Below are 10,309 nucleotides of genomic sequence, written 5' to 3' on the forward strand. Positions count from 1 at the left end.
TTGTGTAGATCAGTTCTCAAGAATCTTGCTAATGACCTAATTATTCTATTCAGGTGGTGCAGCAGAGGCACATCTAAAAGTTGCAGGGCAGCGGCCCTTGAGGACTGGAGCCTTACGCTGTCACTGCAACCAATCAATCAAATTCATTGAGGGGGGAAAAAATAGAAACCAGACACAGGCAATAGTTAAATGATTATTTGTCATAATAAATAACTGGATTTTAGTCAAATAAATACAACTATTCTTGATGATAAAAGCGTATAAAGTTGAACATTAAATAGTGGTTTAATGATACAAGTGTGACCTCACTTGTATCCATCACAGCTGGGGGTCGGTGTTGATATCAGGGAGCTGTGACTGAGGGCCCGGCCCCTCAGGCTCTGGGAGCCGGCTGACAGGATCTACACAGAGAGAAGACGTCAGACTGAATGTAGCAGAAACCAAACTACTGACATGTCAGATTATCCAGCTGTACAGATGCAACATGGACCAGAATGAGAATGTAGAAGGTGTAGCAAATACTTCCACTCAAATTGTTTTTTTACTGTACATTTCAATAGGAAAATGACATTCAAGCATTTAATTCTACATTTCAAGGATTTTTTCTTACTGTAAAAACTAAGATGTCAAACTACTGACAAAAAACTTGTAATCATTGTATCTCTTGTAATGTTCAATGCAGAATTGATTAAATTGGTTCTAATAAATGTTTGTCATCATCTTAACTTGAAATGTATTTTTTTTTATTGTGGGAGCACTTTATTATGACCACTGACAGATACAATGAGTAACACTGATTGTCCCCTAAGTTAGTGGGTGGGATGTATTAGACAGCAAATGAACATTTTCTCTTCAAAGTTTGTGTGTTGGATTTGAGCGAGTTTGACTCATTTTAAAGGCTACCCTTACAGCATCTCTAATACTGCAGTTATTATAAAATGTTGAAGTGGTCACATCTACCATAACAGTCCAAAGCTTATAGATAAAATTGGGAATGAAGGCTAGCCAGTTTGGTCCAATCTGATAAACTAATGTAGGCCAAATTACTGAAAATGATAAAGCTAGTTCCAACACAAATACTTCAGTCTGAGCTGCACAGCTGCAGATCAATCAGTGTAGAAATTGTTCCCTATTGGCTGTGGCTTCCAGCAGAATAATGCTCTATACCACAAAGAAAAAAATGCTTCAATGGTTTGATGAAGGCAGCCAAGACTTGGAGGTGTTGACTTGACCTCTACATTCTGACCATACCAATCGAATGTCTCTGGGATGTGCTGGACAAACAAGTCCAATCCATGGACATCCTTCCTCACAATTTACAAGACTTAAACTCCAGGCCCCAAGGGCCGAAGTCCTGAAACTTTCAGATGCCTCTATGCTTCAGCACACCCGGCTCTGATATTGGCAGCGCACTGTAGTGTAGAGATGGACCTCATGCAAGTGAGGCATTTTCTCCATTGACTTCAAGAGTGTAGGACAAGGGAGACATCTACAAGTTGCAGGACTCTGGCCCTCGAGGAATACAGTTTGTGACCGCTGACTTAAAATGTCGCTGCCGATGTCTTGGCACCAGATAGTACAGCTCAACTTCAGAGGCTTAGAGGAATCCATGCCTCAACAGCTCAGGGTTATTTTGGTAGCAAAGGGGAACCAAACCCTATTGGGGCCTGTTCATGGATAATGTCCTCCATAACGTGGTGAGACCTTTCCATTGGCAAGTCTCACGCTAGCTGGTCAATGTCTGTTTCGCTTCAAGCCAAGTTGGGTGTGTGTCCTTCAGCGGTGTGTTCATCACTATGTGGGTGTGAATAAGGGCAGGAATGCTGCAACGTGGTGGATTCAGAGCGTGCAGTAGATGGGATCAATGCTCTGTTGATATCATTTTGCATGATTTTTTTTTCTTTTCTTTCTACCTTTATTTAATCATGATAAAACTCCTAGAGATCAAAGATCTTTTTTTACAAGAGTGTCCTGACAACAATACACCCTTCAGTGGCCAGTTTCTCTGAAACCTGTCAGTATACAGTACAGACCAAAAGTTTGGACACACCTTCTAATTCAATGGGTTTTCTTTATTTTCATGACTATTTATAAGGCAAGAAATCCCACTTATTAACCTGACAGGGCAGGTTGACCTATGAAGTGAAAACCATTTCAGGTGACGACCTGTTGAAGCTCATCAAGAAAATGCAGAGTGTGTGCAAAGCAGTAATCACAGCAAAAGGTTGAAACTTTGAAGAAACTAGAATATAAGGGGTATTTTCAGTTGTTTTATACTTTTTTGTTTAGTGCATATTTCCACATGTTATTCATAGTTTTGATGCCTTCAGTGTGAATCTACGATGTCAATAGTCATGAAAATAAAGGAAACTCATTGAATTAAAAGGTGTGTCCAAACCTTTGGTCTGTACTGTATATGTTCATTCCAGTTGATAATGCATGTGGTCTTAATTGACAAAAGGTTTGGACCTCAAGGTTTTACCATGGAATTATCAATTTGCTTCTCGTTCTCTACTACAGACTCGTCACAAAGGAAACTGTAGTTGTTGTTTTTTTTAAGGTTTTATTGGCTCTAGTGGCCTTTATTTGATAGTGAATTGACAGGAAAATGGATAATGAGAGAAGGGGGAAGACATGCGGAAGAGGTCACCAGGCCAGGAATCGAACCTGTGACGGTCACGTTGACGGTCACATATGTTGGTTGTGCTTAACCCCTGTGCCACCACAGCACCCTGGGAAACTGTAGTTTAACACCCCAGAGAAAATTGTGCAAAACTATGTCTTCTAAAATCATTTGCTAAATAAGCTTGGTTGTACTTTAAACCTAAATGAAACTGTGTTGAGTTTCTGAACCGATTCCAGTTATATGTGGGGATGAAAGCTAACCCTTCCTACCTTCACCAGGACATAGCCTCCCCCACGGATCGGTGCGGTGTTGGACGCAGAAGCCTGAACGGCAACATCTTCTTTGGGGAAAATCACTTTCATGTTCCCATCAGTTCTCCCACACAGATCCTCGGCAGACCTTTTACTTTCCTTAATAAAAATGAAAAGCAGAGTTGAGCGGCGTTGCCTGGTAACAGGTTAAAGTAACCCTGCACAGATACACGACTTTTGCTGTTGCACACAATGAGGCACATTAGAAATGTCAATATATTTTTTTCTGAAAGAGATAATCCAGATCACATTTCCCCATCCCTGAATTTAGCTCAACTGAGGAAATATCCCAAAGCCATTTTCAGTCATGAAATAGAAACCATCCTGTTTTCGGGTTCATCTTAATGTGAACAGTTTTAAATCCACATATCCAATGTGATTGTAGTTTCTCAGATTTTATCATGATCCAACCACAAACTGAATATCGTCACCTCCCTAAAACAATGGCCCAAGTCATTCTTTGCCAAAACTGATTTTGGCAAAGCAAAAGAAAAAGAAAACCTCTCTCCCTCTTTCTTTCCAAAACATGTTACAGAAAAAAAATAATCACATTGGGCAAAAAATTATTTAGGCCATTATTTTAGGAAGGTATTTTAATCTTGTTATGTGATAGACCAACCCAATATAATAATTGCAAAGTGGAATTAAAACAACCCTGTTTTTACAAATAATATTAAAAGTGTGACATACATTTTATTGAGCCTTCATTTTCTAAAATGCATATAAAATGCAACAAAGATTTGGATTTTACTGACAAAAAAATGAAAAATGTCAAGGGGTGTTAAACAGGGTGGGGAATCAAAAATAGATGATCAAGACGACCGAGTTTCACCCTGATCAGATACGTAAAAAGTTTCTGCTTTTTTCATGCAGTCAGTGAAGTACTCACTCCCTCCACCAGCACCAGCTGCGTGCTGCCAACGACAGCGGCGTTCACTCTCTCTGCTTCCTCTCTGAAAACGCTGATGCACTCCTCTAGCCGGCGCTGCTTCACCTGCGGCACCACGTCGTCCTGCAGCCGATGGAAGGCGTGCGTCTTCTGAAAGAGAGCGGGACGAAAGAGTAAATACTGCAAAGCACGACACTGCAGCGGTTCAGCAGGAGGTTACCTTTCGCATGCTGTAAGCAAACAGGAAGCCCACGTTGAAGCCCACCTCTCTGATCAGGGAGAGAGTTTGCTGATGGTCGTCGTCCGTTTCACCACAGAAGCCTGAGATGAAGTCGCTGCTGAGACTCACGTCTGACACACAAGAATGTAGATGACCAGTCAATTGGATTTTACAGAAACTTATTAAAAAAACAAAAAACTATGAAGCCAACGCCACAATGCTGATTAAAGGTTCCATGTAATTTCTGAGGAACTCATGATTGTTTTTAATGCAATAGTACATCAGCTTACTGTCCTCAAAAACAGCTTGAAGTTATTTTCCTTCCTTAACTTTGAAGGAAAATATGTTGGGCACACTTCCCCTAATGCGCTAATAGCAGAGCTAATTTTTAACTAAGCACTTTTGCTAACACTTTGCACACCTAGCTTCCCCAAAGTTAACCGTTCCTGAAAACTACTAAGACATTAATTTACTTGGCTGTTTTGTAAACAACATCTTTACTGACGTTTTGTTTAATGACATGAAGAATTTTTCAAGAGGTTAGACGTTAATGTTCCTGCTCTTCTTTTGAAGAGTGAAGGCTGTTTACATAGCCGTTCTGTTTCCTCCCCAATAACTTTATTTCTAAGGACATTATAGAACATGTCAACTATAATGTCAAAATTACGTTGGTGCTCGAGTCTTTCTAGAGCAGACATCATTTGAATTTAAGTTAACGCTTTAGCATCAGCTCAAACTCAAAACCGTGTTTGTGTGGAGCGCCTTGGCGTTATCAGAACTAATGCTTATGATTATTAGTTTGCGTTTAGTGAAACTATCGTTTTAGTTATTTTTACAAATGAAAAAAACAAAAACAACACCTGTGTAATTCCTTGTGCACTTTGATTTGAATGTCAGACCATAAAACATCTTTAAACTCCTTTGAAGCAGCAGCTGAAAACTGGAGGCTGTCGTTTCTCGGTTGTAGAAGTGTGAGGGCTACAGCAGCGCAGTCTGTATTTCACTCTAGCATTTCTTTTTCTTTTCATTCGTTTTCTAAAAGTGCAGAAACGCTGACGTCTCTTGCCTTCTCATTGGCTGAGTCAGCAGTAAACGACGCTCCCCGATGGGGGAGCCTCCTGCAGGTCGGCCTCCTGCAGCGAAGGCGTCGGAACGAATTACACAACTTTAACTGCAATTCAACATTTTTGTTGTGAGAACAACAGAGTCCTATTTATGTAAAGCAACATAAAGCACAGGTCAGATGTTAGTATGCAGTCATCATCAGAATAAATTTCATAATAATTTAACATTTTTAATGGTTGGCTTGAAGGTAACTGTTTGAGACTTCCAGCAGGACAATGACCCCAAACACATCAAACTGGTTTATAAATGGAATTTCTGTACAGTAATTGTCAGATTCCCATAAGATAAACATCTCATTTAGTAATACAAAGTGACAGAAGATAAATCAAAGTGGTTCTAGTTGCTTACCTGGGATGATTTGCTTTATATTGTCCACCAGATCAAGGTAGGCCTCTCTCGTGTAACTGGACAGAAAAAGTAAAGATTCCAATATAAAAAGATTTCATAAAACAAAATCCTTCAGCTGTCATTTTAAAATGGCTATGCCTGCCATCATAATAAATTCTGACAGACGATACATTGTCCCAGAAGTTATTGCGATAAACAATGATATTGTTGATTTGAGATCATTTCGAGTTATATAATGATAATGGCAAAATAATGCAAGAACATATTCTCAAATTCTAATGAACATTAAACATAATGACAGAAACAACAATTAAAATGAATTATGTATTATTTGTAAACAACATTGTCCTTCAAAAAAAGGGCTAGTTGAGACAAAGGACTTTTGTCATTCCGTTTTTGGTAAAAAAAAAAATAATAATTTTTTTAAAAGAGAAATGATAAATCATACAAATCGAATTATTGAGTTAGTTTCAATTTATCATGCAATTAACTGATTTTCTGCCTATTGTGACAGGCCTACAAATGGCAGCAGTGATTTCCTACCCCCGGCGCATGGCCTTCAGGACCTGGTTGCTCCCGCTCTGAGCCGGAAGGTGGATCTGCTTACAAATGTTCTGTCGCTCAGCAATCAGCTGCAGAACCTGGAGGAAACCATCATACACCAGAACTCACCATCCGGGGTTAAACAGCAACAGCTCAACAGAACTGTATTATGTTCTCTAGTGGAACCTTTGTGTTTGACAAGAAATCAACAGGAACACATTTCCAAGCAGAGAGAACCTCGCGTGCGGGGCGTACCTCATCAGGAAAATCCTTGGGGTGAGGGGAAGTGAACCTTATCCTCATGTCGGGGTCAATGCGCGACACGAGGTCGAGCAGGTCGGAGAAGCGCAGGCCGCCCTGTTTGGCTCGGTAGACGGTGCTGAAGCCGCGGCTCAGCTTGGTCCGCTCCGAGCCACAGAACTGAACCTCTGACGTGTCCCTGTAGCTGTTCACATTCTGACCCAGCAGAGTCACCTCCTTCACACCCTGGCACATACACACACGTACACACAAATTTGTCTCGCTATCTTTGCAGTAACTTTCCATTGACTAAGCCTAACCCAAACTTAATTCACACCTTAGTCCTAAAAGTAACCCAAAAACAGCATTTCCCTTGTGGTGCCCAGGCTGTGGGCCCCACAAGGAGCAGTGGGTCCCCACAATGTTATACTTGTCAGGAAAATGGTCCTCTATGAAAGTGGTTCATAGAGGAGCCATTTTGTTATGACTTCTTGAAGGAGGGTTTCAGAAAGAGCAGGTGTTTTTCAAGAGACAGACACCCAATTTCAAAGTGTTAAATCAGGAAGTAAAATTTATTTTGTCATATTTGATACATATAGCATTTTTAGAACGACTAAAGGTAACACAGTTACTTGATTCTGCTATAAAATGACACTATGTGGCTGGAAATCACATACTTTTTAAGGATGGCGGACACTCTGATACAGGTTGCATATTTGTGGGGGCTTGTGGTGACGGAAGTTGCGTGTGAAGTGAGGGACAAGCGGCAATGGAGTGGAGGAGGACGACTCCAACAGCAGGAGCATTAGAAGAGGACTGAGAAGAGCTGGTTGATTTGGGTGATGGGTCGTGATTTACCTGTTCAGAGAGCATCCGAACCTCTTCCAGGATGGAGCTGACGGGACGGCTCCTCTCTCTACCTCTGGTGAAGGGAACAATGCAGTAACTGCACATGTTGTCACAGCCTCGCATGATGGAGCTGCCAGCAACAAAACAGGAAGAAAAAAAAACGTTAAGAACTGATCCGGGTGATCAGTTCTGACAAAACAGAGAAGCAACGTACACAAAAGCACTGCGGCCCTGACTGGCATGCTGGACGGGCATGATGTCTGCGTAGGTCTCCTCTAGAGACAGCAGCACGTTGCTCGCCTGCTGACCTCCGGCGGTGGCGGCGGCTAGAAGTCGAGGAAGGTCTCTGTAGGCGTCGGGGCCAGCCAGGACGTCCACCAGCTTCTCCCGCTCCAACAGCTCAGTCTTCAGCCTCTCAGCCATGCAGCCTGGACAAACACAGCTGTCTGAATACTACTGCAACATCTGAGAGCCGAACAGATGTGTACGTTACATTACCTAAAATGCCTATTTTCACTGGCGAGTTGGTCTTTAATCGTTTCTTCTTCATGGCTGTCAGTTGTTGGAGTCTGTTCCAAATGGTTTGTTCGGCCTTTTCTCTAGAGAAAGAGTTTCGTCGCTTCTGTTAATCTGACCACAAAGTCGTATATTTGTACAATGGGAACAAATAAGGAGCTTTTCAAAATAGAGTACAGTGGACCCCCAAGTTCGTGGTTCAGGGATTGCAGAAGTTTTTGTGGAGAGCAACTTCAAATTACTGGTGGAAAATTTGGCTGTTTGCATTTTTGTTCATTGAGTTTATCTAAAACAATGTAAAGAAAATACAGCTAAGGAAGCTGAAATGCCTTGACGTAATGCTAGTTGACGCTCTATTTCTGGGCATTTGCAAAGCAGCCAATCAAGGAATGCCATTTATTTCCCTTAACGCCAATTGGATGTACAAAGATAAGACTGCTGATGTGAGCTTCTGTGGCAGAGCTAAAGCAGTTTCCACCGTACAGACTAATCTATATTGAGGTATATTTGGTGTTAAAATGAAACCTGTTGGTTAGTTTTCTTTTGGCCTATTAAGAAAACTGGATTGGATTCCTGGATTGTACCCAGAACCGAACATTCACTGAAAGAACTTGTTTCATCCCTACGCTGCTAACGCAAACAAGGAAACAACTCAAACCACTGAACAGAAAACAAGGTGAACTAAAAAGACATTTTGATGATTAGAAGGATTAACTGAAACACTGAATTCAACAGGACTAGGGTTTACATATTGACATTATGCCAGCTTGTTATTAATAGTTTTGTTAAATTGTATTGTATTTTGACTTCTTTCTACAAAACAATTGTTATTCTTGCTCATCTCCTGCCTCCAGCCACTTCAGTCTGCATTAGTTTCTATTGTATTCCTTTTGAACATGGCGACTGGTCAATACTTGTGACTTATTGTAGACGACTTAACACGAGTTTTACGTTATTAAAACGATTAAAATGGGTGTTTTTAGTGGTCTCAAGTATTTGCGGATTTTAGCAATTTGTGGGCGGCGGTGGTCCATGACTCCTGCAAATACCAGGGGGTCCACTATATGTACCTGAAGGAGCTCACCTGATAGAGCAGGTCACCAAGAGGACAACATCTGCCTAGAAGAGGAAAAAACAACACTAACTAAACCGTGGGTTAAAAAGTGAAAAAAAACATTGTGTTCTATCTCCACTCTGACACTAATTTTAAGTCTCGCATTTGCCTCACACACACACACACACACACGCACACACACACGCCCACGCACACACAGGGACAACCATTTCTGAAAACATGTTCCTTTAGAGTCTCAATGCTCTAAAGGAAGATTGATAAATTGTCCTATTTTCATATAACATTGTTATTGCCATGTGTAGCTAGTTAGCAACGTCACTGAGAAAAGCTAGCAAAAACTATTAGTACTAACATCAGGGTGATCAGCTGTCCCACTACAACGTATTTTAACCCTGTAGTGGTTAAAATGTTTCTCCTGCATTTTGATTGGTCCAGACTGCATGACCGACACCTGCTGATGTCTGGGTTTGAGTCATTTATCCAACGACCGTCAAGTTGTTGATGATATTTGCTACTGTTTAAAACGAACCTTGTATCTCCAAAGAATTTTACTTTTCAGGAAATGAAAGAAATATTTTCCTTCTATATAAACTCATGCTGTTCGGTCAAAGTAATAAGGAAACCTCAGAGCCATGTGAAGGATGATTGGTAAAGTTGATTTTCAAAAGAAAAAAGCAAATGACTAAGATTTCAGTTTTTTTTCCTCTGCAGGAACAATGTATAAAATGCTTTATGTGCCAAACTGTGCACATGTGGGATGAAGCTTTGCTTAAACTTAAATTTCGTGTGACAATGACAATAAAGATGTATCTCTCTCTACACCTCCTTTAACCATTTCTGATCATTTCCTGGTCAGAAACTTCCTGACTATCATGATCTAGCTATGCTTCTGGAAGTTTGTTTCATGGAAAGACTTAGAACTTAATAATAAATACCTGTTTCAAATCAGCTGTCCGTTGATAGCCTTTCTTCTGCAGTATGGCCCAGGCTATTTCTGTGTCATTTACATTCATCTGACATCCATAAGTTTCAAAATACACTGAAATGAGGTAAGCCATCATTACACACACTCCAAAACCACTGAATGGAAAGCTGGCGGAAGCTGTCAGCCGTGCCACCAACCTTTCCTTGCGTCCCCCAGCAGCCCCAAGTCCTCAGAAAGATAATGTTCGTCGGTGTGTTCGCAATTTACAGCCAGAGTCACTGGAGGAGATTTAATAAAGTCCTGAAAACGCGGACCGGAAGCTACCTGTCTCCTGAAGCTGTCGGAGACACCTTTGTTCTTCTCTCCTGAGCTGGCTCTGGCTGCATTTGAACAGTTTCTGGGTTTGGAGAGCCACCTGAGAGGAGCCAAGTGTTTGGAGGCGCAAAGAAAGGGCTTTACAGTCCTCATGCTTGTTTAAGAGCTTCCTGTGTAATAAAATTAACAGGTTTTACTTTATTTAGCAAGACGTAGGACTAATATCCGCAATTTCTTTAACTCCTATGTCTTAAGTTACAAAAATAAAGGGGTGTACCAAGCTGAGTAAATGTCATTTAAGCTCCCGACGTAACGTGCAGCCGAAGA

The 10,309-nt window shown here is 41.0% G+C and overlaps 1 protein-coding gene across 2 annotated transcripts; it reads right to left on the bottom strand.

Annotated features, from left to right (window-relative positions):
- Window positions 1–91: 91 nt before the first annotated feature.
- Window positions 92–10,309, bottom strand: cdk5rap1 (CDK5 regulatory subunit associated protein 1). 2 transcript variants are annotated; one of them, XM_023353502.1, is made up of 13 exons: window positions 9,865–10,309; window positions 9,678–9,781; window positions 8,752–8,786; window positions 7,650–7,750; window positions 7,366–7,579; window positions 7,161–7,281; window positions 6,318–6,548; window positions 6,063–6,160; window positions 5,520–5,575; window positions 4,047–4,177; window positions 3,827–3,973; window positions 2,896–3,036; window positions 92–401 (listed from the first exon to the last, which is right to left on the bottom strand). In XM_023353502.1, the coding sequence occupies exons 1-13, from the start codon at window positions 10,133–10,135 to the stop codon at window positions 306–308; spliced, it is 1,746 nt and encodes a 581-aa protein (XP_023209270.1). In that variant the 5' UTR covers window positions 10,136–10,309; the 3' UTR covers window positions 92–305. The 2 variants fall into 2 exon arrangements, with proteins under 2 accessions (XP_023209270.1, XP_023209269.1); XM_023353501.1 differs by having other exon boundaries at window positions 3,827–3,976.

This window comes from Xiphophorus maculatus, chromosome 20 (genome assembly GCF_002775205.1).
Source record: "Xiphophorus maculatus strain JP 163 A chromosome 20, X_maculatus-5.0-male, whole genome shotgun sequence".
NCBI lineage: Eukaryota > Metazoa > Chordata > Actinopteri > Cyprinodontiformes > Poeciliidae > Xiphophorus > Xiphophorus maculatus.